The sequence below is a fragment of the Monodon monoceros genome, unplaced genomic scaffold, assembly GCF_005190385.1.
Source record: "Monodon monoceros isolate NGI ecotype Baffin Bay Population unplaced genomic scaffold, NGI_Narwhal_1 Super_Scaffold_22, whole genome shotgun sequence".
NCBI classification, from domain to species: Eukaryota; Metazoa; Chordata; class Mammalia; order Artiodactyla; family Monodontidae; genus Monodon; species Monodon monoceros.
Genome location: NW_021703779.1, coordinates 72,895,149 through 72,921,957, shown reverse-complemented (window position 1 = coordinate 72,921,957; position 26,809 = coordinate 72,895,149). Strand labels below are relative to the sequence as shown.

Here is a 26,809-nt window from a genome sequence, read left to right as displayed (position 1 = left end):
AAAGAAAGAAAGAAAGAAAGAAAGAAAGAAAGAAAGAAAGAAAGAAAAAGAAAGAAGGAAAGAAAGAAAAAAGAAAGAAGAAAAAAGAAAGAAAGAAAGAAGGAAAGAAAGAAGAAAGAAAAAGAAAGAAAGAAAGAAAAGGAAGGAAGGAAGGGGAGGAGAGGGGGAGGGAGGAAGGAAGGAAGGAAGGAAAGAAGAAAGAAAGAAAGAAAGATTGATTTTCTTTCCTAGCTATGATAATCTAAATCTGCTTTTAAGTCTCATTTTTTTTCTATCAACGCTGGTCTATTTAATAAGACACATGTGCTCAGCACATATTGGCAATAAATCTCAACAAGAAGAAGACCATCTTCTTGTAGACTAACACTTGATACATACACTTGCCAAAGCCATAGAGCTCATGAAACCATTCTCATGTCCTAAGTACAACTTTGACAATAAACTGTATGACTAATGTTGATGGCCAGATCCAGCAAGTGTGGCAGAAAGATGACCGGACTGTCAATTAAAGATTCCCAGAGACAGGACACAACAAGGAGATTGTGGAGGTAGGATAGGGAAGATGTTCTTTAATGAAAATAGGGTAAATTAGGATATTCCTTGGGAAAGGAAAAGGTGAGAAGAATAAGCACAATCAGGATCGGCATCCCATCTCCATACATGTTTGGTTTGGGATTTGAGGCAAATTTCAAATTGACATTAGTCATTAATCTAATATCAAGTGAATGATATCAGGTTAATGGCAGAAAATACATCAAGCAAAAAATTAAAAAACTGAACTGTTGAAAAAGGGTCACTAGAAGACTATTCTTCAAATTCCCAGACACAATAGGATGAAACAAATTTAATTTCACATGTTAATGTGGAGGCTTGTGTAATTCCCACTGTATCCACAGAGTAGAAGACTATTAGGAAAGCAAGTAGTCAGTTCCAACTAGAAACAGCTGTTATTTTCCAATTAAAATTCACAAGACCAAAATATTAATTTATTAGGCAACAATGTTTAATTTAGGCAACCAGAGCAACATTTTCTAGCAAAACATTATTTTTAAAAGGAAGCTGTCATGATTATTTGGCACAAATAATTCAATATGACAAAACAATTTATTGTTTACTGTTGATATGTAAACAACTTAATCCCATATTGAGAAATAGCAATTTAATATGAATCCAAGTTTAAAGGATTGTTCCTTAGTAAAAACTGAACATCATTGACAGCTTCCCAAATATTTCACTCAGTAAAGTATTGCTGTTTTAGACAGTGGAAAGATTATCTTTTGCTATCAACGAAGCAAGTTAATATAGTGACAATAACAAAGTGATGTATCTGTCAAAGTTTATAGATAAGGATGTCAAGCTATAGGTTATCAGCCTACAGCATTGACACTGTTCATATATCATAGCTCCCCAACACACTCTGTCAGCATTGTTTATTTTCAGTCAGGGGTTAAATAATGACCATGTACTAAGAATGCCTTTAGGGAACTGCTTTGTCTTACGTACTGTTCACCTGTTTACTTCAGAGCAAGTTTTCAGTTGCTTTTGTTTAGTTTTTTGTTTGGACAGAAGGCATTTATCAATTTGAAACAAGCTTTAGGTCAACTATATAAAAAGTATATTTTACTCCCTTTTCTATATTTGCTGTATTACTCTTTGTATATTGAAATGAAGTACTACTCTGCCCAGTTACTGCTCCAAGTGCTTCAGTAATCAATTGTCACTTAATTATGAATAGTTTTTTTTTAACACTTGCCTCACACACCATATCTATGTAACCTAAGAAGGATGATAGGATAAGTAATGGTCTGTAAAAATAACTAAAAAATATTCGGCTTTGTATGAGTAACTTGACAAACCATCAGCAAAGAAGAGTGATGGTTAGTTCTTGCTCTTCAATAGATAGCTTGCCAAATATTCCTCCCCCTTTACTAATCTTAAAAATTAAACTACTCCCCTGGATTATCCTGGATGGAAAAAGAAGGTAGGCTCTTGAAGGACCTGGGGTAAAGACTTAATATATGTCTATTTAATTTAATGTCACCTTTTACCCTAGTTCAACCATTTTTTGATTGATTCATATTTATTTGATGATTCATTTATTTATTTTATTTATTGAGCAACTATTAATGTGCACATTATTGCATCTAGGTTATCAAAACAAGTTTCTTGACACCTGTCTTCCAGAAGTTTACAGTGAAGTTAGGGGAACAAAACATACATGGTGCATGTGACTAAAAGCAATTTAAGAGCTGTCTTGTGTCCAGGTCCTAAAAGGAATAGATAGGAAGCACATATTCCAGGAGAGCTCCTCCCAGATATTTTCTTTCTACTCCACTTTAATTCAACTCCTTCTTCTCAAATCTCAAGATTCTCACACAAATGCAGCTGGTTTACCTATGGGGTTAGCATTAAAATTTCTAATTGAAGCAATCCTAGTAAAATGATCTAATATGCTATTTTTTGTGTAAAAGACATTTATATAAGAACAGTACTTTTAGAGACCCAGTAGTGTTATCTACTTTATCTGTGTTTGAGGTTCTTTTCCTAACTTTAAGGTAGGGAGAGGAATCCTCTCATGTGTTCTCACAGCACTTGAATCATACCACTAGCATACAATTTAACATGCTTATAAAAAAATGTTTCCCACAAATTCCCATTCTTTTCCAACTATCTGAACCCAACATTCACAACACACAGGGCTACTTGACAGGTTACTTTCATCTTTGTATCCCTTCTATCCAACACAGTCTCTGGCATATAGTAGATGCTTATTAAATATTTATCAGAGATTATCAAATATGGTCATAGTGTATTCAAATGTTGTTATAGGCTAGACTTTATAGTTTCTAAAGGCTGCAATTGAGAATGCATCACTATTTAATTGTATATCATCCAAATAATATCATTTTGTTTTGAACCCATAGTATAGTGACATTGAATAGCACTCCAGTTGTACAGTGCAGCAAAGGGGATATTGTGCTTTCAGTCAAATGACATCTGTTTAAGTCCTAAATCTGCCAGTTACTAATTACAGAACCCACAGTGTTTATTTCCTTACCTAAATAAAGAAGGAAAACAATTATTATTGCTTTCTTCAAATGAGTGGCCTGAGAAACAAATGAGTTGGGAGTAGGAGAAAGCTTTGTAAAATATAAAACACAAAAGTCAAAGAAGTATCATTTTCAATTTCTCAAATAATTCTTCTGAAGAGCTGTTTAAATGTGCTGCAAAATCTTCATCCATCCTTGAGATTGAATATTCTGCCTATCTTTTTCATATGTAATACTCATGCTTTTAAACCTTTGGGCCTCAAGGCCCTAGAAAAAAATTGCCTCAACTGACTTATCAAAACTCGTCTCCATAAATTATAGCAATGTCTTCTTAGGTCGGTCTCCCAAGGCAATAGAAATAGAAGCAAAAATAAACAAATGGAACCTAATCAAACTTACAAGTTTTTACACAGCTAAGGAAACCATAAACAAAACAAAACAAAACAAAAAGACAACCTACAGACTGGGAGAAAATATTTGCAAACTGTGTGACCAAAATGGGCTTAATTTCCAAAATATACAAACAGCTCATACAGCTCAGTAACAAATAAGACAAACAACCCAGTCAAAACATGGTCAGAATACCTAAATAGAACTTTCTCCAAAGGAGACATACAGATGGCCAAGAGGCACAAGAAAAGATGCTCAACATCGTTAATTATTAGAGAAATGCAAATCAAAACAACAATGAAGTATCACCTCACACCGGTCAAATGGCCATCATCAAAAAGTCTACAAATAACAAATACTGGAGAGGGTGTGGAGAAAAGGGAACCCTCCTACACAGTTGGTGGGAATGTAAATTGGTGTAGCCACTATGGCAAACAGTATGGAAGTTCCTTAGTTAAAAATAGAGTTGCCATATGATCCAGCAATCCCACTCCTAGGCATATATCTGGAGAAAACTCTAATTTGAAAAGATATATGCACCCCAATGTTCATAGCAGCAGTATTTACAATAGTCAAAACATGGAAGCAACCTAAATGTCCATCAATAGAGGAATGAATAAAGAAGATGTGGTACATATATACAGTAGAATGTTACTCAGCCAAAAAACAGAATAAAATAATGTCATTTGCAGCAACAAGGATGAACCAAGATATTATCACACTAAGTGAAGTAAGTCAGAAAAAGATATATACCATAAAAATATATACCAAAAGAATACCATATGATATCACTTATACGTTGAATCTAAAATATGAAACAAATGAACTTATTTACAAAACAGACTCCCAGAGAAAACAAATTTATGGTTACCAAATGGGAAAGGGGATAAGGGAGGGATAAATTACGAGTTTGGGGTTAGCAGATACAAACTACTATATATAAAATAAACAACAAGGTCCTACTGGGAAGCACAGGGAATTGTATTCAATGTCCTGCAATAAACCATAATGGAAAAGAATATGAAAAAGAATGTATATATATATATATATATATATATACACATATATATATATATAGAGAGAGAGAGAGAATATACATATATAACTGAATCACTTTGCTGTACACCAGAAACTAACACAACATTGTAAATCATCTATACTTCCACAAAAATTTTTTTTAAAAAACTTCTCTCTTCCTTTCTCTACATCTTTGAGTATGGTGTACCTCCACTTAGAAGCTCTTCCCCATCCATTAGCCATTGAATACAACTTAACGTTCAAACAAAGTTCAATGCCATTCTCTCATCCATGGAGTCACAAAGTATTTTAGGCCACAGTGATCTCTCCCTCTTCAAAACTTTTGTCTGTACTAATCATGTCAGGTTTGTAATCACAGAAAATGGATGAAATTTAAAGAGAAAATCCATCCCTTGCAGATGGAGTACTGAAGGATAGGTACTTACCATGCATCATATATTCCCACAACAAAGCAATATCATAGAGAATATTATTATCCTTTTTATAAATAAGAAAATTGAGTCTCAACAAGATTACGTAACTGGCAGAAGGTCAAGTGGCAGAGCTGGGGATATAAATCCAGGTCTACCATGCTCATTAAAGTTTGCTATGTTGTATTCCCAACTAGATTTCCAAACTTCCAAGCTTTGTTTCCTGCACCTAGCACAGTACTATCAGTTCTCAATACTGTTGATAAATGAATCGATGAATGCACTGTTTTAGTTGATTATCACATTATCATGTTAACTAAAACTTTTCAGGCTAAATCATGTTAGTTCAAGTTTCCGTGTTCAAGTAGCTTTACTCTACACGACCAAAGAAGAAAAATAATTAATCCAGTCTGACACTAATTCTAATGTTTGTGTTTCATGAGTTGATTTACATGCATTTTCCCTCCTCCACATTTTCCTTTTAGGTCTTTAAAATTCTTCAGATAGGAAGTTTTCATTTTTAAAAAATCTAAAGTAAGTAATTGTAATAAGTTTTTTTAAAAAAAAAACTTGGATCTAAAACTATTTTTTAGACCATTAACCAGATATACATGCTGTTCTCTGCAGAAACTTTGAAAATAGGGATGTAGATCTGTTTCTGATGTAAGAACATAAGTGAAATCTGGAATACATTTTTCCTAGCCTTCGACTCAAAGTTTATTATAGGGATTAGTCATTCTCTCATATATTCTGGACACATCTTAGCATTTCTGAGCTAACATAAATTATGTCTATGCCTTAAATGAGGTCAACATAAACTAAAACCATGCCAGTTTCATTATCAACACCTCTAACAGACTTCCTAATTAAATTTAAAATACTGTCAATACTATATTTTAGTGTTATTTTTAGTAATGAATCCTATGAGCATCTTTTCTTCCTATTATATTCCCTTGCTATAAAAACTCAGTGGGGCTTCCCTGGTGGCGCAGTGGTTGAGAGTTCGCCTGTCGATGCAGGGGACGTGGGTTCGTGCCCCGGTCCGGGAAGATTCCACATGCCACGGAGTGGCTGGGCCCACGAGCCATGGCCGCTGGGCCTGTGGGTCCGGAGCCTGTGCTCTGCAACGGGAGAGGCCACAACAGTGAGAGGCCTGCGTACCGCAAAAAAAACAAAAAACAAAAAACAACTCAGTGTTCTTTGGATAAAGCATTTTCCTATTTGAGAAGAAGTAATAAACCTTATATATAACATATCTTATTACTTGAACTTGTTTCAGACTCATATTGCCATGAGTAACAGAAAACATTTTTACATTTATTTTTAATTGCTTGAATAACTCATGGCAAAAGTACTCTCTTTTTTTTTGTTTTACCAACCTTGACTTGTTCTATCCTCATAAGTTGTTAAAATAGTGTTAAGTATAATATTTTTGAGTATTTTCATTATGTCATTTAATGCATTGGGTGAAAGAATTGTTTTCTTGGTTCTCTGTATGCTTATATGACTTCATTCTGTCATAACAGAATTATGTTTTCTCTTTTTTTTTGCAATCTACACTACTAATACTTTTTTTTAAAGCAACTTTGTTCTCTGAAGGATATTATGGTTTATTATTTTATTAACTTCCTGAACATTGACCTTGCCCTTGTCCCCAGGAACTTACAAATACAGTGAGGTACATATACATATATAACCTGGAGACCTGTGAATTTCCACACTCTTATTCAATCTTACTTATAAGACTTGCAGTGTAGTTGAGTATATAAGACCTACATCGACCACAGTTAAAGACATTATTACATGGTTAAAATATATGAGCCTACTCAAGTGTTGGCTGCTTACTCTCTCACATCCCTCATACTACAGAGCCTGAGGTGAAGTAGGTGTCTACCTTGCTCCTCATTATTGCTTCCAGATCATTTTCACTCTTTCTGTAAAACATTGAGCTTTGAACCCCATGTTATCAAAATATTCATCAAATAGTCCTCTTTTAGACTCATCTATTGATTTACAGGTCATTCTTTCTAATCTTTTGAAGATTTTAGATACCTGGATCATTCTCTGACTGTATATATTCCTGTTATAATCCTTGGTTAAAATATTGTAGTAGACAAGATCCTTCCACAGAATAATTCTATTAAAACTTAAGTAACAATATGTCACTCCTCTTTTCAAAACCCTCCAATGGCTTCTCATTTCCTTAAAAGTAAAAGCAAGTCTCTACATGTTCTGGTCCCTTGTCACCTCTTTCGTCTATTTTCTTACCACTCATTCCCTCATTCACTCCGCTCAAGCCACACTGCCCTTCTTGCTGTTCTTTGAAGAAATCAGTCAAAGCTCCTGCTTGAGGACCTTCACACTTACTGTTCCTTGTGCCTGGAGGGTTCTTCCCCTAGATACCCACATGGCTGGTTCACTCACATCCTTCAAGTCTTTCCTCAAAAGTCACCTCAGTAAAGACTCCCCAGTCTCCTTATCCAAAATTTCAATTCACCTCTTCCTCAAATTTCAAATCCCCCTTTCCATCTTTATTTTTTTCTTTAGCACTTATTACTATATAATATAACATAATGTAATATAATTAATACACATTTTACTACTTTATCCTGTTTGTTGCTCTGTCTCCACCCACTAGAACATAAGTTCCTTGTGTGCAGGAATTTTTTTCTGTCTACCTTGTTCATGACTGTATGTCAAGTACCTAGAATAGTACCTATAGTACATATAGGTACTCAATAATTTTTTGTGTGTGTGTGTGTGGTACGCGGGCCTCTCACCGTTGCGGCCTCTCCCGTTGTGGAGCACAGGCTCCGGATGCGCAGGCTCAGTGGCCACGGCTCACGGGCCCAGCCACTCCGCGGCATGCAGGATCCTCCTGGACCGGGGCACGAACCCGTGTCCCCCGCATCGGTAGGCGGACTCCCAAACACTGCGCCACCAGGGAAGCCCATCAATAAATATTTTTTTAATAAACTGAAAGAAATAATAAATATATGAGTGATACACAACAAAGAATGTAAGAAGAGTTCAGAAAAGGGGGAATATATATTTTTGTTCCCTTCCCTCCAAGAAAGGTATATGGAGGAGGTGACATAATCTAGGCCTTAAAGATGGGAAAGGCAGAGAATAAAAGTAATTATGATAGGCATTTTCCCTTCATAATTCAAGAAGTTGAATTTATGTTTAAATATCACTCAAGTTGATTAAATAAGAGGTTGAATAATAGGATGTTTTCTGGTCTATAATGTGTTTATACATTTATGAAATTACATCTATTTCTAGCCCTTGTCTCTTACCTATTCTGAGGAAGTCAACCAAATATTCATAGATATTTATGGAATACTGCCTCATTAGTTTACCTCTTTCAGTTATTTTTTTTACCAGCTAAATGTCACTGCTTGTTGATGCAAGTTCATGAATAGTGCAATAAATATTAATATTTTTCATGCTATTTATGCAACATCCAGGTAACTCCACCCCTTCTCTTCTTTGAAGCAACTATCAACATTTTCTGAAAAATGTACATTTGCCTAATAGCTAATCACATCAAAGAAACTATCCCAAATGTCAAAAATAACTCGACTAATTATGTACCACTTAACTAAGGCTACTGAACACTTGGAAAAGTTCTGTCTTTATAAGATTAGAGTGAAATTGCTTGGAAGGAAATACTGTAACATATTAAAAATTACATCTTCACCTAGTCCTTTGGTGTTATATGTTAGAGCTGGTCATTATAAATCAGAGTATGCTTATGTAACCTTTCAGTTGAGACTCATTTATTATACTGTCCTGCTTACACATGTAAACCAAAGGCAAAGTATGTCCCTAAGATGTGCACTTGAAGTCCCAATTGAATTCTATGGCAGGTGTACTCACATCCATAGTAAAAGAAGGTTGATCCAACTAGGAATCATGCCCACGTACAATAAATAAATTACAAATATAAAACAGTTCCCTAAGCACAGAGAAGTTTATTGAATCACTGAACCAAATTAAATCTGTGCAAAAGACATGAAAGAATATCTCACACTGAAGTTCTTAAGTTATATAATGTAACTACAAAACTTTCCAGACATCCCTAGGCTGTATTTTCTGAACTTAGTTCTGAACACTTACATAAGTGATATTTTATATTTTCAATCTCAAGGGAAACCACAAGGGATGTGCATTCTTGGAAATTTATGGACATTGGTTATTTCATTTTTTAAAAAGTCCATCATCTTTTATGCAATCTTTTAATACATCTGTTTCTTCAAAGGTTTGGCATTAAAAGCAAAAATAGTCTTTCATAACTTATAAACAAAAGACCTTTCACTATTATATAATAGCTTAAAAATATCTAATTAAAAAAATGCTCTTTAATCAGGTATGCTTTCCAATAATAATGAAACTTGACTAGCATCAATTAAATACATTTAAATTATTCAAATTGCTTAGTACTCAATTTAAAATGATGTTCTGTACTATTTCATAAAACATAATTGATGCTTTCTGAAAATATTGAGAACATTGATACTGAATATAAATGAGAGAACACATTAATTCTAAGAGTAAACTATCATACCCTAATGATTCCCCAAATATAATAATAAGAATGACAACTAATTATCATAACCTAACATTTATTTAGCACTTTCTATATGTCAAGAAAAGAGGAGTAAGTCACAGTCCTACCCTCGAGGAACTCACAATGTAAATACATGTGCAAATGTAGGACTGGGCAGTATGTGAGAAGTGCAAAAAAAAGTTGCTAAACTAAAATGCTATAGGAGTTTAGAGGAGGAAGGTGATCATCTTCCCCTTGAATCACAATAAAAGGCTTCATGGAAAAGGTAATAGATGTACCGGAGGAAGTTTAATTTCAAAAGGCAAAGTACCGGAGGAAGTTTAATTTCAAAAGGCAATTGTAAATAGAGCTGCATGGAAACAACCTAAATGACCATCATCGGATGAATGGATAAAGAAGATGTGGTACATATATACAATGGAATATTACTCAGCCATAAAAAGAAACGAAATTGAGTTATTTGTAGTGAGGTGGATGGACCTAGAATCTGTCATACAGAGTGAAGTAAGTCAAAAAGAGAAAGACAAATACCGTATGCTAACACATATATATGGAATCTAAGAAAAAAAATGTCATGAAGAACCTAGGGGTAAGATAGGAATAAAGACACAGACCTACTAGAGAATGGACTTGAGGATATGGGGAGGGGGAAGGGAAAGCTGTGACAAAGTGAGAGAGTGGCATGGACATATATACACTACCAAACGTAAGGTAGATAGCTAATGGAAAGTAGCTGCATAGCACAGGGAGATCATCTTGGTGCTTTGTGACCACCTGGGGGGGTGGGATAGGGAGGATGGGAGGGAGGGAGATGCAAGAAGGAAGAGATATGGGAACATATGTATATGTATAACTGATTCACTTTGTTATAAAGCAGAAACTAACATACCATTGTAAAGCAATTATACTCCAATAAAGATGTAAAATAAATAAATAAAAATAAAAAGTAAAAAAAGCAAAAGGCAAAGACCAAAGAAGGAAAGGACACTTACAGCAAAATAATAATAATAGCTAACATTTATTAAGTGTTAACTATATGTTTAGCACTGAGATAAGTGCTTTTTTTCATGTCAAACTGCTTTATTACATCTTAAATAATAGTACAGTTGAACATAGGATCTATCTGTATTAACTCATGTAATCCTTACAACCACCCAATTAGGTAGGTACTCATACTTTACCCATTTTACAGATAAAGAAACTGGGGTTAAATGATCACAGAGCTAGTAAGTTCACTCAGACTGAAATATTTTTCCCACTGCTTATAGACATCAGTAAATCATTACCTGACTCTTCAAGATCAAACTTCCTTATGAATTCCCTCATTTCTGTCCCCATTCCCTCAGTCTACCTGGTTTGTAGAAATCATCTTTGACTCTCCTGTCACAATCCACATCAAATCATTTACCAATCTGAGGAAATTCTCCCTTTGCAGTCTCTCTCAAATTTACTTCTTCCTCTTCAACCCCACAGCCATTATAGATAATCACCCAGGTCCTTACCATCTTTGTTTAACTCAGTATCCAAACCCCTACCAACTGATGTTATTTCTTTAACAAGTATTTATTGTGTCTCAAACAACATGCTGAGCAATGGGGATACAAAGGTGAATACAACATGCTTCCTGCACTCAGAGTCTATTAAATAGGCATATATAGAAGAGTAAATAGGTTTTAGCAGGTTGAAGGGCAGAAGTGTGGGAAGAAGGGGAACAGACATGTGTTCCAGGTAGAGAGAAGAGTATTTATGAAAATCTGAAAGTGAGAGAGAAACTGGAATGTTCAAGGGCACCAAAGCAGTTGAATTGATAGTAAAGGAGAAAGTAGCTTGAGATGAGATTGAAAAGGTGGCAGGGGTTACATATAAGGTAGCATTTCTCATTTCTCCAGCTCAGCATGATTGAAGACTTAAGCTGAATAATTCTTTGGTATTTCTGGAGCTTCCCTCTGCATTACAGAATTTTAGCAGCATTCCTGGCTTCTCCCCACTAGATGCCAGTAGCACCACCACCACACCCTGTTGACAACCGAAATTGTCCCCAAACATCGCCAAATATCTAGTGGGAGCAAAATCACCTCCAGTTAAGAACCACTGATATAAAGGCCTTGAAAGTCATGTTAAGATATTTGGACTTTATTGTAAGATCAAGGGGAGTAGTGATGTGCAGCAGTGTGGAGGATGGACTAATTCTCAAGATCAGTCAAAAATGGAGGTAGAGAAACAAATAAGGTGACTATTCAATATCAAAGTGTTGTTCTTACTAGTCCCCAGTGCTATCACTTCAGTGTTAAGTCAGACAGAGTTCTACAATGTTCCTATCATATTCCATGATTACGTTTATCTCTGTATCTTTGTTCATTTGGGCTCTCAAAACCTAGAGTAGCACTTTTCTGACAATTCAAATCTCCCAAATTCATTTAAAGTCTGAGTTAGAATATTCTTACCTCCTAACTTCTTATCATCTATGAAGCCATTTCAGACATTTTCCCTTATCACAAATAGCTTTACTTCTTATGCCTGTGATCTATATATAATACAACATTACACTTTCTTAATTTAGTACTTTGGGTTTATTTTCTGGTTGATTCATGCTTATAGTTAATATCTTGGTCAACTAAATTATAAACTCCTAGGAAATAGAGACAATGCGTTCTGCATCTTATATATATTCCAGATCACTGAGTAAAATCTTGAGCCAAGACCAACTGTCATTTTAAAATAAAAATCATGTCCTCTTGTGCGATTTCTCCATCATCTAGAAGATTTGCAATCAAAATTAACTTATTTTCTTATATAAACTGAGGTAAATCATTATCACATTGAATGGTAAACTCCATCTTCTTAACTATTAATTGGGAGCAAAATTACTAACTCTGAGAATAGTCAGAGTTAATTAAGGATTTTATATTCCTACCATAACCTTGTAGGAAATGTATAAATAAAAGGTATTAATGAATAGATACCAGAGATCCTACTTTATATAATTGGCTTATCTGATCCTCTGAATGAAATAAGTATTTTTATCCTTAGAAAGGTTTAAATTAGATAAGAAGTAAGTGTTTGGAAAATTCCTTACATCCATATTTTTTAAAGCCTCATGTATAAAAGCTAGGTTAACTTTGATATGCATGCTTATGTTATATTTCTGTTATTTAAAGTCAGATAGTTTCAGTATTTTACATTCAATATCTCTGATTTTTGATGTTTCTACAGCTCCTTATAAATCATAGACTAACTCCACTGAAAGGATCTCAAAATGATTATCTGATTTAGCCCTTTGTTTCGATCAAATAGGTGGCAGAAAAATCCAGGAAACTTTCTGGAGGTCCAAATATCAAATAATTTCATTTTTGATAAATTGACAGTAAAACCAAGGCAGAAGGTTCATTATATTTCCAATATTTTAAATCACCTACAACAGAAAAACTGATAGATGATCCTCTTTAAATAATGGCAATATGTTATTCCTCAGCCTACCACACACATTAAAATCAACCTAGAATATGCAATTATACCTTTATTCCACTTTTAGAAAGACCTCAACATTAAAATCAAATTAAAAAATCATCTTTCTTCTGAGTTCAAGCAAGTTCAATGCACACTGCACCCCCTTTTTCCTTCTCCCACCTCCCTATATAAGGATATTATCAGATACCATAACTTTAAACAACCTAACAGCTTGCACTCACACTTAAGAGCAGCATTACAGATTTTCTTTGAAACGTTAAGTGACAGAAACAAATCTGCTCATTTTCAGCTACTGAACGTGCTTACTAGTTTAACAGTTTTTTTTTTACCAAAGACATTGCCAGCTTTCACTTTGTCAGATGATTTGAAAATCTTTACCATATTTCCACCCTGCATTAAATGAGATCTAATGGATTAAGATAGGAGTAGACTTTCTTGTATGTCATGTTGGAAACTTTTCACAGGCACCCGCAAGCCCCTAATATAAAAGTAACCTAGGGGTGCCAATGATGAAAGACTTTGTTGCCATGGTGTCATCTCATAAATCATCAATTATTGTCTGTTATTATAAATGTGACAGCCACATACTGTCATAAAGGGATTTGCATTTTCATCTAGTTTTAAGATTTTTTTCCAGACATCACTTGCTTTGTAAAAGAAATGTCATGACAACCATAGAACACTTAAGCTTGTTATGAAGTGTTCAAGCATTCATTCAGACTTTTGTCAGTTTGGCATTTTGGCATCCCAACCTCTTTTGCATTATTGAGTAGTTTATCTTTATAGTTCATAAACGTATTTCTAAACATGGGCATATAGCATAATAGGCTAAACCTAACAGAAGCAATGGAACTATTTTGGCTGCTATGACAACCTAAACTGATCAATTTCCTGTCACTGTTTTAAAAGAGGCACTCTCCTGTGGCCGTAAATACTAACTACAAACACAAGCCGTTTGCTAACATGTTCAGTTTACAGATTAAAACAGTTCATGCCTAATTTATCATTTAACATGTCCTCTCACATTGGTAGTATGGTACAGAATGAATAATTACTTTACTTGTTTACAAAATTTTCAACTTAATTTTACTAATTATTTTTGCAGTTGCTGGAATTTAGCTGTGCTGCCATAAATTCAAAAAACTTGGTGAATTTTCAAAGTGCAAGGAAAGATTCCGGAATGTAATTTCTGCATTAAGGTTTAAATGTTTGCTTAAAACCCCTTCCTGTAAATGCTTATTGTAAAGAAGATGGTTCTATTTTACATAAAAGTTGCAAAATTTTCAAGAGCACATGTGAAAGAATCTCTTGTCCCACAATCTATTCAATTAAATAAAGAACTAATAAATTTGGTTAAAATCTGCAATGAATAATTTAGTGAAGGTAGATTCAGAGAAAAAATAATACATCCATCAGGCAATACAGTCATAGTACTGTATAATCTAATATTAAGCCCTCGCTTCTCCACCCACACACATATTTTATAGAAGCTTTAAATTAAAGTATATACTTCATCTTTTGATGGGGAAGGAGGCATGGGGGATATTTCTAACTATTTCAGAGTGTAAACAATTCTACAAATTGTTAAACTATCTTTGTGGAATTTCCATGTCTGACCAACACTTGTGAAAAGGATAGGATACCATTATCCTATACAGAGGCTTTTTTTAACTAAAACTTTTTTATTTTCCAGCATTCATGAACTACATGATGAACAAAGCTTTGCCAGTATGTGTCATTTTGATTTAAATAGTAAGAAAGGAAAAACCCCTGCATTGATCTTGTCTATTGTCTCACTAACTTACCAACAAACCTAGAACTTGATTAAAATACTTTTACAATTTCCAAAGCTAAATGTGTTCTTCCTACACTTCAAATAATCACCTAGCATTTCTAGGGAGGTTGACAATTTTTCAAAATCAAATATAATAAACATGCTCCAGTTGATTCCCTAAAAAGAGAAGCTGGAACCTAAAATGTTTGCCTCTGAGAATACTTATAGCTGTTTTGTGGGGGATTAGGCAAAACAGATGATGTGAGGTCCCTGTTTCTGTTACTATCTGGACACTACTATCCTTACCAAAATATGTTGCTTAACAGGGCCTGCCCTGCCACCCGCAGCACAGCTCCACCCAATAACTCCTGTTAATCAACACAGATTATACATCCAAAGAAAGTAAAAATCCTTTAGTGGGTTTCCTGCGGTTGCACAAGAAGGAGTGACAAAGCGCTTCCAATTGCTTCTCAACCCAGCAGCTGTAGCCTCAACACTCTAGGGTTCAGAGGGCCTTCTGACAGCCTGTGCTCACAGGTGCTCCTCTTCTAGCACCAGCTCAGTGACTCTGCAGCAGGAATTTTACATCACCACAGTGTCGAGGTGAAAGCTCCAGTGCCCTTATTTCAAAAGGAAATCTGGTCAGCTTGAAGCAATGAAAACTAATCTGAATGCAGCCAGTCATTGGCTGGGAACACATGCTCAGTAAAACAAAGGCTGCGATCAAAAGTTTTTTTTTCATGCATATAGCCACTTCAACTGTGCCTGCATTCTGTTATTTTTTTTTAACATAGACTCCTAATTTCAGAAACAATTTATAAAATATCATAGGCTGCTATACAGCGCTAGGAGAAAAATAGAAAATAAAGTAAGTGATAGTAATATTCAATTGCTCAATAAATATTTATTGGATACTGAAGACTAAATGTCAGGAAAATATGTTGGATACTGGAGATAACAGTGGTCAGCAAAACAAAGGCACAGTCCCCACCTTCACAGTGGTTATTAAATTTCCAAAGCATTTTAGCTTTTCCAAAAAATTCTTGCATATTTTGCTCATTTTTGCCCTTCACAACAATCTTGTGAGAGACATCCATAGGTCCATCTGATCGATAAGAAAACAAAGACTTAGAGATGTTAACTGATTTGCTTGTGATCAGAGAGCTAGCTGTTACCAGTGAGGGATTAAACACAAGATCTCTGACTACAAACTCAGGACTCTTACCACTATAGCAGTATTTCCAAAATTGTACTTCATGGAACACTAGTTCTCTAAACAAACAGGTTCTTTTAATCAAAAAAGACTGAGAGGGTTTCCCTGGTGGCGCAGTGGTTGAGAGTCCACCTGCCGATGCAGGGGACACGGGTTCGTGCCCCGGTCTGGGAAGATCCCACATGCCGCGGAGCTGCTGAGCCCGTGAGCCATGGCCACTGAGCCTGCGCGTCCGGAGCCTGTGCTCCGCAACAGGAGAGGCCACAACAGTGAGAGGCCCGCGTACCACAAAAAAAAAAAAAAAAAAAAGACTGAGAAATCGTGTATATTACATCTTATACATTCATAGAGCAAATTAACAAAGTATAAACCCTGAAGAAGACCTGTGATAAACAAACTTGTTTATTTTTACTGAACCCCATATTTCCCAAACTTATTTGACCTCAAACCCTCTCTGAAGAAAAAAAAAAGAATCCACAGTGACTCAGGAACTGATGATAAACTTAGTATACTGGATGCAGGGTGCGGGCGGTGTTTTGCAGAAAGGACATGTATGTTGGAGAGTTGCACAGTACATTTCTAAACCTATGCATGACCATGAATGTGTGTGACTGTAGAAGACTATGATATCTAGAAGATATGATATGATAACATTAGATATTATAAAAGAAATGAGGAGATATATGTGATGAGACAATGAGGCCTATGTGCATTATCAGGATGATGGAAAATTTAGGGTACCAACAAGAAAATGGAACTGAGAGAGTCCCCCTGACCGTTTTTCTTAGCCACCTCCAACACTTGCTCAAGATTGAGAAGATAAAATCTTCCTCTAACCAAACTTTCCCTTAATGGCTGATTCTAGGACTAGAGCAGTAAATCTACAAAATGAGCCTGGAGTATCTTGTAGTGCTAGAAAGTAAAGAAGGGCTCAAAAAACTTTACAATGATAGGGGCATGTAGAAGGTACCCAGCGGCCAACTGAAAGAGTGTCCAATGGCCAAAGCTAGAAAAATTTAAGCAATAAAATAAATAACGTAGCATTGGATTATAATCTAAAATATAAATTAAATACTTATAAGACCATAGTGAAAAAAATGAACGAATAAATATTAAGAAGAGACAAATCTCCCTTGCAGAAGAATTCCAAATAATTTCTGCAAATACTCTGCCTTTAAGAATGTGAAGCATAACTAACTCCCTGCTCTTTAACTGTGGGCTGCACATAGTGACTTCCTTCCAAAAACTTCCAAAAAGTACCGTCAAGGAAAAGGAAAAAAGTAACTTTACAGTGGAGAAACCTAACAAACACTACAGGAACCAGGTGATCAAGTCAACCTCAACAATGATAAGTCATAATGATAGTATGTACCTTTGATATGATGTGTTGAAAATGGAATATTACCTCTGTGGTCTTCCTTCCAAAAACTTAATTTAACAATGAGAAGAACACCAGGCAAACTCCAATTGAGGGGCATTTTACAAATACCTGACCTGTCTCCTCAAAACTGTTAAGGTCATCCAAAACAAGGAAAGTCTAGGAAACTGTCATAAGCCAAGAGGAGTCTAGGGAGACATGATGACTAAATATGAGGTGGTATCCTATATCCTGGAATAGAAAAAGGACATTAGGGAAAAACTGAAGAAGTCTGAATAAACTATAAACTTTAACAATAGTGTGTCAATATTGGTTCATTAATTGTGACAAATGATTCATTAATTGTAAAATATTAACAACAATTAGGAAACTGGACACAGGGTGCATGGGAAGTCTCTCTACCTTTTCAATTTTTCTGTAAATCTAAAACTGTTCTAAAACAAAAACTTCATTAAAAATAAAAAAAAACCATTGCCTCTAACCATTTTTGTGCCAAGCCCAACTTAATTAAAAACTGCTTTATCTCTACATGAATAGGAGTCCAACTTAGTCCCAAAAATCACAAGCAGTGATTTTTGAAGAGGAAGAGCTGAACAAACGAATTAAGCAAAGCACAATTTGAGTTAATGCAACCAAAAAGTAAAATATGTATATACAATTTTTTAATGGGCTGCCTCAGACAGATGTCCCAAATCCCTTCATATAATGTTCTGAATACAGTGGGTGCTTTATTGCCTAAAGTAATCCATGATTAAAAAATAAAAACTACTAACTTCTTTATACATAATATGTTAGATACATCAATATGTGATTTAATGGGTATTTGTAAAACTTTTGCAGCATAAAGAATATAAAATGGCTATATTTGTTATTTAGGCTAGTTTCATTTTAAAGCAGTATAAGCATACAGCTCTACTGACTAATTGTATTGTAGAAATATACTATTTGGTTAGAATTAGCCATTTTAAATGAAAACATCCAAGTTATTTGATTTTCATCAAATAAAAATCAAAGAATAACTTTGTTTATATATTTAAATTAAAATATTGTCACAGGGAGAATATTTGGTAATGATAAATCAGTTTAAAATGCTTTAAACTTTTCTAATTGCAATAAATCAAAGCACAACTGCTATTATTAATAGGCTTCAATATTTTATATGTTTTAACATCTTTTAAATATTTTTTTAAAAGTCTAGAACACTATATATCAGATGATCTATCAGTTTATATCATGATTTATGAGATACCAACTTACATGAATCTGTTGATTGAGCTACATACAGTTTTTACATCTTAGTTTTCTAATGGATTTATTAAAATAATGTTTTACATTTTGTGGCTGAATCATTTTGTACTTGCCCCCTTTTGAACATTACACTTAGTTAAAAAACAAAAATTCCCAATAATAATCCCAAGTAACAGCAGATCTTTGTAGTCCTAATATGCTGGGAGGAGGTGAACGCCTTGAGTAAGTTTATTCTTTGTATTGAAAACTCGGTGTTATCAAAAACAGAAAGCAGGACACATCTTTAAGGCACTTCACATATATGCAGGACTGTTGAGCACGTTGCCATGGAACATAACTCCTTCAAGGATTACAAACCAAAGAACAGCCATTTTGGCATAATAGTCCCATTTCTGAACATTATTTTGTAGCATTCATCAAGATGTATTACAAACCCTACCAATTCAAGGACAATGCACTGCCTTTTCAAATGCATTCATACTGGGTCTTAGAATCAACTCCATTTTAGCAACTAATTAGTTACACTGACAAACTTTTAAGAATAGGGCTATACAATTTTAAAAAAATGTCACCACTCTCTTTGTAAATTAATGATATGTTCCCCATTGCACAATAATAGGTGGTTATCAACCTTTCCTCTTTATCCTGTCTCAGTCATTTAGTTAAATCTACCCTGCACCCACCAGAGAAATTCATGGTCTGTCACTCTACTCACTGGTGTCTAGATTTATGGATATTTTAGCAGTCCCTTTATTTTCACATCACTAGGCAACTCTTCTAAGTTTCAAAGAAAGGACCAACTTCACCTGAACATTCAGACAAGTATCCTACTTACAAAAGGCCGTTTTCCTTCTATAATTCACTTTCCTTTCCTTTATATTAAAGAGACACACAACCTGAAACCTAATGTATTGCACCTTCACATTATTAAATGGAACATGCAGAACATTGCATTATTATGCTACACATAGCCAAGAAATTTTAGTATTCACGGGATTATGGTAATTAAGTCTTCCTTCACTTTGGGTGATGTGACACTTGCTTGACTATAATGTCACTCCACTTAAAGTGTGTGTAAACAACATTATCTTAGTCACTCTGCATTACATTTCCAACTGTGAGCAAAATTACAAGGTCAGAGTGGACAAGAATGTAGGTAATCCCAAGGAAACATCATGTAAATGACTTGCTCAAGGTTCAAACTGGGTTTTCAATAAAAGCAAAAAGGAATCTTTCCATATTAATATTATAGTATTATTATCTAAATGCCATCAGTGGCAAAGCACCTGGGTATTCTTGGAGACAGTGGTAAAGACAACAGTGTCCATGATTTTGATGTTTTGTGGATAAAACATAAATGTTGCTTTGCCAAGGATTCGTTCAAGCTAACAAAAGCGTCTGCACTCAATAAGGAGTAGTACATAGAAAAACAGCAAACGGTTTTGTAAATAAAGATCGTTAATATCTCAACTGCAAATAATACTTTTTAGAAATGCAGATGAAAAGGCAAAACAGCAATGCTTACATTTCCTCCTTTCCTGTTTTTTAATAAATACTCAGAACCATGATTTTTATTCTTTTTAAAAGTAGAGTAGTAATTTCCCAACAGTCTTATCAGCTACTTTGTGATTATATCCAAGATGTGCTGTCTTAAAAATGCTCTGACCTACAGAAACTAGCTGAAAGACTTTGGAATATCTTGTGTTTTGAGTGATTTATTTAGTGCTTATTGAAGAAGTTAGATAACCTGATTAAATCCCCACAAAGGATAAGTAAGATCAGGGCAAAAATAATCTAGATTAACTTGGCACAAGTTCCTCTTCATTGAACTAGTGGAAGTAACACAATGAGCAAAATAGTAGTTTTCAGAGTATGCTTAAACTGTAAAGCAAGATGCCAATTAGCAAAAATAGGAATGGAAGTTCTTAGATATGGGCCCCACAGTCAGTTCACAAATACGTAAAAGTGGGTAAAAACACTCAAAAGCAACTTATGTGGGATTCTCTAGGCTTAGTGTCACATTTGGACAATGAGGGATACACGTGAATTGTATTAATCTGGAGATCATCTGAACAAAGTGTGTGAACCACAGTTTTCTTGTAATATCTGATGTTGAATCTCTGTAGGAGGTCAACTCACTTCCTAGGAAGGCCGTAGTCAAACATTTTTTCCCAGGACTATTCATAAAAAAGAGAGGCCCCCAAAAATGTCTTCATCACCAGAGATTAACTGATTTAGACTCTGCTTGCCAGAGTTGCTACCTTCCATAAGTAGAAGCTTCACTAAAAACATAACTATGTTCAATATCCTCATAGATAAACAGAGTTTCCTTTTTAAAAGTCATTGAAAATAATAGGTATTCTGTGCTTGAGGTAAGATATACTTGTGTGTGTGAATGTGTGAGTGTTTGTGAGTGTGGTATATTTTCAATTCTGGGAGGTTAAATAAAATCAGTTTCGACTCTCTCCCTTTTATACTTTAATCTCTTACAATATTAGATAGGTTTCTAACTGAGTGTTCTTTCCAGTACACATAGAATCTAAGAAAGCCTGAAAGCTCTTTGTTAAGCCTCAGGTTAAAGATCCAGATCTTTCTAATGAAAAGTCTCTCCAAACACAAAATCAATTACTTACCCTCCCCCATCCAAAAAGAAATACAGAACAGTCAACCTGAGTCCTCCCTCTACTTTAAGTAGATATGTGCAGCACCAAAAAAGCACTGTTAGAATCAAATCTTAAGTGAGCTGAAAATACTGAATATTCATTTCTCTGAATCTGAAACGCATAAAAAGAGTTTGAAAAGAAACACAAAGCCACAAAAAATAGTGCTTGAACTTTCATTGTATTTTCAGCATTTGCAATGTAATGCTTCAGAGTGTGGAACATTGAAGATTAATTCAAGATGGTGTGTTGCCACTGACTAGTCCTTATAATGCTGAGCTCCTGCTCCCATCTTCTTTCCCACCCCCACCCCCAGCTGTCCTTGAATTAAGAGAAACACAAAGATAAACAGGATAAACTCATGATCTTAACTAAGTGAGAGGGTGTTACAACAGTTTCACAAATTGATAAAATTCAATTTTGTCTTTATGTTTTATGCACAATAAGTAAATTACAGCTTCAAGGAAAGGGGGCAATATGTACCATAGATCAAAGGTTATAGTATGTCTCTAAGAGATAGCTTAGTCTAACATCCTAATTTTACAGATGCAGCAACAGAGGTCCCAAGTCATAGAGTGATTTGCAGGGTTGTTTTCAGGCCATGAACTTCTGACTCGTTCTCCAGAGCTCTTCCTGCTATACCACAATACCTCATCAAATGAGGCTTTATGGGAAAGTGCTTTGAAAACTGGAAAAAACTTTACAAATTTTACATAGTATCCTTATGCTTATCTGAACTGCATATAGTTTTAAATGAAAAATAATGACACAAATATATAGTATCAGTAAACATCGTCATGTACACTGTGATCAGAATCAACGTTTCGTCTGTAGTGTATAATCATGAAAGAGAATCAATGAAAAAGAATTATCTTTTCTTCAAAGAAATTTTTGTTAAAAATACCTACTACATTTGCAAGAATCTTGGGAAATAGGAGCTCTCGTAAAATGCTAGTGGGAGGGTAAATCAGAACAGCTTTAGAGAGCAATTTGGCAGTAACTATTAAGTTGAAGATGTGCATAGCCCACAGCTCAACAATTTCACTTCTGGCTTATACACCAGAGAAATTTTCCCACAGGGGCACAAGAAAACATGATGCCCATTACAACAAAAATTAGAAACAACCTAAGTGTTCATCAATACAGTAAAAAATAATCAAACTGTGGTATACTCATAGAATGAAAGAGTATAGTGGACAATTTTTAAAACTGAACTAGACCTACATATATCAACGCAGATAAATCTCAAAAACATAATGTGAAAACAACAATTACAAAATGATACTATAATACCAAACCACTTAGGTACATATTAAAAACACAAAAATCAATGCTGCATATTATTTATGTATAAATACACATAAAATTTAAAAACATAGCAATGATACACACCAATTTTAAAGTAGTGGTTACTTCCAATGAAGGGTGAAGTATAATAGAAAGAATATTAGTGTTACTCATATCACTAATGCTTTACAGAAACATCTGTATCTGTAATTTTTTCAATTGAGCTCTGAATCAAATGTAGCAGAATGTAGACCTGATTATTGGTCCACAGGTATCTCTCATTATTTCCTGCTCTTTCTATTTGAACTATTTTATAATTAATGTTGCTAACTTTACACACTACCAAAGTGATGTTACCAAAATTGATTTCAGAATAGAAATGTCATTTTTGATAAGTCAGAAAAAGTATATATATATACATATACATATAATGTATATGTATATATATAAATATAATGAAATTACGTGTTTTGGTAATTAGTCTGATTCCAGTTGTCAGGTTATAAAATATATTAATCCAAAGTATATGAGCTTTGAACTCAAATGGCCTTGATTCAAATGCTGGCTCTGGTATTTGTAGGCTGTGTGGCCTTAGATAAATCACTTAACTTTCTCTGTACCTCAATGTCATCATCCATAAAACAAGAATCACAATAATAGCACCTGCCTTATAGGGCTGTTATGATGATTAAATGAACTAATACGTGGAAAACACCAGGGATATCATGTTCAAAAAATATTAGATATTATAAAAAGTACTAGTTCATCAAAATTTATCCTGAATAATCTTATTTATATGTCTACATTGGTCAAAAAGTCACTTATTTCTTAGATTCTGTATCTTTCAGGACTAGCCAATTAACTAAGAATCTCCACTTGTTAGAGTTTTTAGGGAATGGTTTTAATTAATTAATACATTTAAACGTAGTTCATCCCTATCACACAACAGATTACCTGTGGTCAAAACTATCTGATGATCTAGAAAGGGTAGCACTGTCCACCCAAATTTTATTTAAGTAAAACATCAGCTATTTTGCACATTGTCATATGTGTTGACCAGTTGTCCAACAATTTATCATCTTTCATATGTTTTTTGTGTTAAATCTGCAAGTAGAATAATATGTCAACAAATGAGGGGTGGTTTTTTTTTAGTTAAGTTAGGATTTGAGATTGTGAATTCTTTTCTTTCTCTTTCATTTTTACTTTTCTCTTTTTCTTAAGTCCTCTGATAAACGTTTCTCAACAAAAATGACAATATTAACTTACCATCCTGACTAAGGATTTGTGGTACAGATCATGGGGGTCATTAAAGCAGGTTTAGCACTGTTTTTTTTTTCTGGTTTACTTTTTTTTTGCTAGAGAGGTTGGAATTTAATTGTTTCCTTTTTAGACAAATATTCTTTTGGATTGCCAGTGATGAAAGGGGCATACAGATGTCAAAAGCACTGTAGCACAGTGGGATTATGTGCTAAGGTCCAGGGCAGGACAGACAAACAAGCAAAGTCTCAGATCAGTCAAACAGCTACCTCAATAAAATCTCAGATGACCAGCTTTTGTTTTATCTTTGCCAATGCCTATCAAAAGTTCAAATGAAGTTTTGTTGTGCTAACTACTTACATTTCTTTTATTTCTTACTTTAATCATTTGTAAAAACAAAGGAATTTCACCAGATAAAATAGGGAATTTGTTTAAAGGCAAGCCAATTTAAAATAAAACAATACATGTTATATACATGGCTTTCTTCCTATTAAAGCACCATAAATTGGGATTTAAGTAGTAGCCTTAATTATGTTATATGAAGGAGCCTAACTTAAATATTCTCTTTTGGACATAGAAGAAATTATCTTTCATACTGCATTGCACTGATAAATATGAAAATGAAAAATTCATAATTTTATCTTAGTTTTCAAACCACATTAAGGGAAAAATATCTTGGCTATTTCCATGTAGTAAGAAAAAAATCACAAGGCGCATAACCACCATTTTGAGTATCAGGAGAATTATTTACAAGCACTCCACTTATTATTTATTTACTTTACTTGAATTTTCCATCATCAAGATCTTTGGGTGCATTTATAACATACTGTGATTTTCTAAACCGCAGTACCTAGAGGACTTACAGTTTAAAGCAGAGGTTGCAAACCCATGTGCTAGATCCAGACCACAGATGGGTTTTGTTTTGCTGCATAGTGTTGCTTTTTATTGAGTTAGTTACCAACATTTAAGAATTGGAGAATTTCATATAAAAATCTGGATTCCCAGTTTCTCTTAAAACGTCAAATCTTAACAACAGTGGGCCTGCATTCCCACCTGGTAGCAATCAGCTGAGCTGAGTAATAGCTGCCACCTTTGGAAAGAATATATGCTCTCTAAGTCACCATAGTCCCCACCACTCCCTATTGCTTATGGCCTTTCATTTATGCTACCACCCTTGTCTCAGTAGGCATTAGAGTTTGCAACTCTCCTGTTTCCCTGTAGTTTATTTGAGTGTCAGCACACATACTTTCAAAAACATTTCACAGTTTTTCTCAGATTACAGTTAAAAACTCATTACATATATATATATATATATATATGCATATGTAATGTGTGTTCTGACTAATCTAGAAATAAATATATACAGTTATAAACTACTGTTATGCTTAATTAAAAACAAGAAGTTGACATTCATTTACATATCATTTTACTAAAAAAAGTCAATTTCAATGCCTGAATTCAATTGCATTCGTATAAAATCAAAGCACTTACTTTCAATATCCCAAACCTAATCTCAAAACTCAATCCACTTAAACTTTTTCAGTTAAAATCATTCATTAATGAAATCTAGTGGGTTCTAGTCTCCATCAGCATTGAAGTCACAGTTTAAAAATAAGTTTAGCACTTAAGGAGGCACATCCACTGCTTCAGGTCACTTGGGTATTATTTAGTGTGCATGATATTTGAGAGCAATATTTAGTACAGAAAATGCCCCAGATATTATAAACACCACCATGATGATTTTCATTTTCTATGTTGAGAACCCAGGATAAATCACATGGTGTGGTCCCCATCTCTCTAACAACCCTATGACATTTTTCTTGTAGAAAAATACAGATAAAACATGCATCATGAGCAGCCCTGAAGGAAGGGGGTAAAGTCACCATAGGGTGATTTAACCTGAGAAGGGTGTGTGGCAGTCAATATCAAACTGTACTTTAGAATCATGGGTTGCCCTCCTTCTCCCTTGCATCTCTGAGTTAACTGCCCATTCTTTGTTCCCATTACAACCTAAAAGGTATGAAGTCTGGAGCAGTATGGTGTCTCTGATTGCAATTTAACTGAAATTGTCATAGATATTTTAGGAAGTTTCAAGCATAAATCTTAGAATTCCAAATATTTTTAAAATATATTTTTAGAGAAAAAATAATTTCAAATATTTTAGAACTAGTAGCATGCCTGCAATATATATCTGCGCTTAATGCTTAGAAAAATTCCAGAAGATTAGAAGGCCTGGGTTTTTGGGGTTTTTTGCCATTATTGCTGTAGCACACTTAATAGCCTGTGCTGCCCTGCAAAAGTGAATGTACCTTCCTAAGCATTTCAGAGCCATGGGGCAGGTGAATTACTTTCCCATTATTTTACATAGTTGTCATGATTTTTATGTCAGTGACCCTTACTCAACCCCCATCAACTTTGCAGCCTTTCTCTAGCTTCTGCTTTAGTTCACAGGGAAGGAGTTGCTCTCTGTGGCTGGAAGTCATCTCCCAACTACGCGTTCCTGAGATTCACTCCCAGTTAATACATATGAATGATCACTAACTGGCAAGAGTAAAACCGTGAAGACCCCAATTAACTAGGACCCTCAAATGGATAGACAGGTTCTAATTAGCTATTTGGATTTCATTTTTCTTATTATTAACTAAAGATTAAGCAAGATTCAATATTTGCTGCTGAAAATTTTAAATGGCTCTACTTTCCTACCTTAGTAAGTACAGTACAGGGAATAAAATTACTGAAGTTGGGCTGAATCTGTACAGGCTCCAGGACATTCCCAGGAAGTTGATTTTTAAAAAATAAATACATAAATACCTGTTAACAGCTTGTTTTCTTGTCATTTGCCTCTTCCTTCTAAAAGGAGAGTGTAGCAAAAAATAAATAAATAAAACTGGTTAATTGAGAGTTCTGGTTAGTAGCTTCCAATTAATCAAGTCTTTATTATATTTCACAAAAAATCTTAAATTCTTCAGAAATTTTAGATAGGTTACACACAATGAAACACCAGCAGGGAAGAGCACAAAGAAGGTAGGAAAGCCTGAATTGCTATTAGATAGTGTTTTAAAT

The 26,809-nt window shown here is 34.5% G+C and overlaps 1 protein-coding gene across 2 annotated transcripts in view; it reads right to left on the bottom strand.

Annotated features, from left to right (window-relative positions):
- Positions 1-26,809, bottom strand: part of DACH2 (dachshund family transcription factor 2) — a 632,729-nt gene that overhangs the window by 454,726 nt on the left and 151,194 nt on the right. The window contains exon 2 of one of the 2 annotated variants that reach the window (XM_029240658.1): positions 26,558-26,596. The exons of the other annotated variant lie outside the window; for it this stretch is intronic. Coding sequence (XP_029096491.1) covers positions 26,558-26,596 — 39 coding nt within the window. The remainder of the gene's footprint in view (positions 1-26,557; positions 26,597-26,809) is intronic. 2 annotated transcript variants of the gene reach the window in all.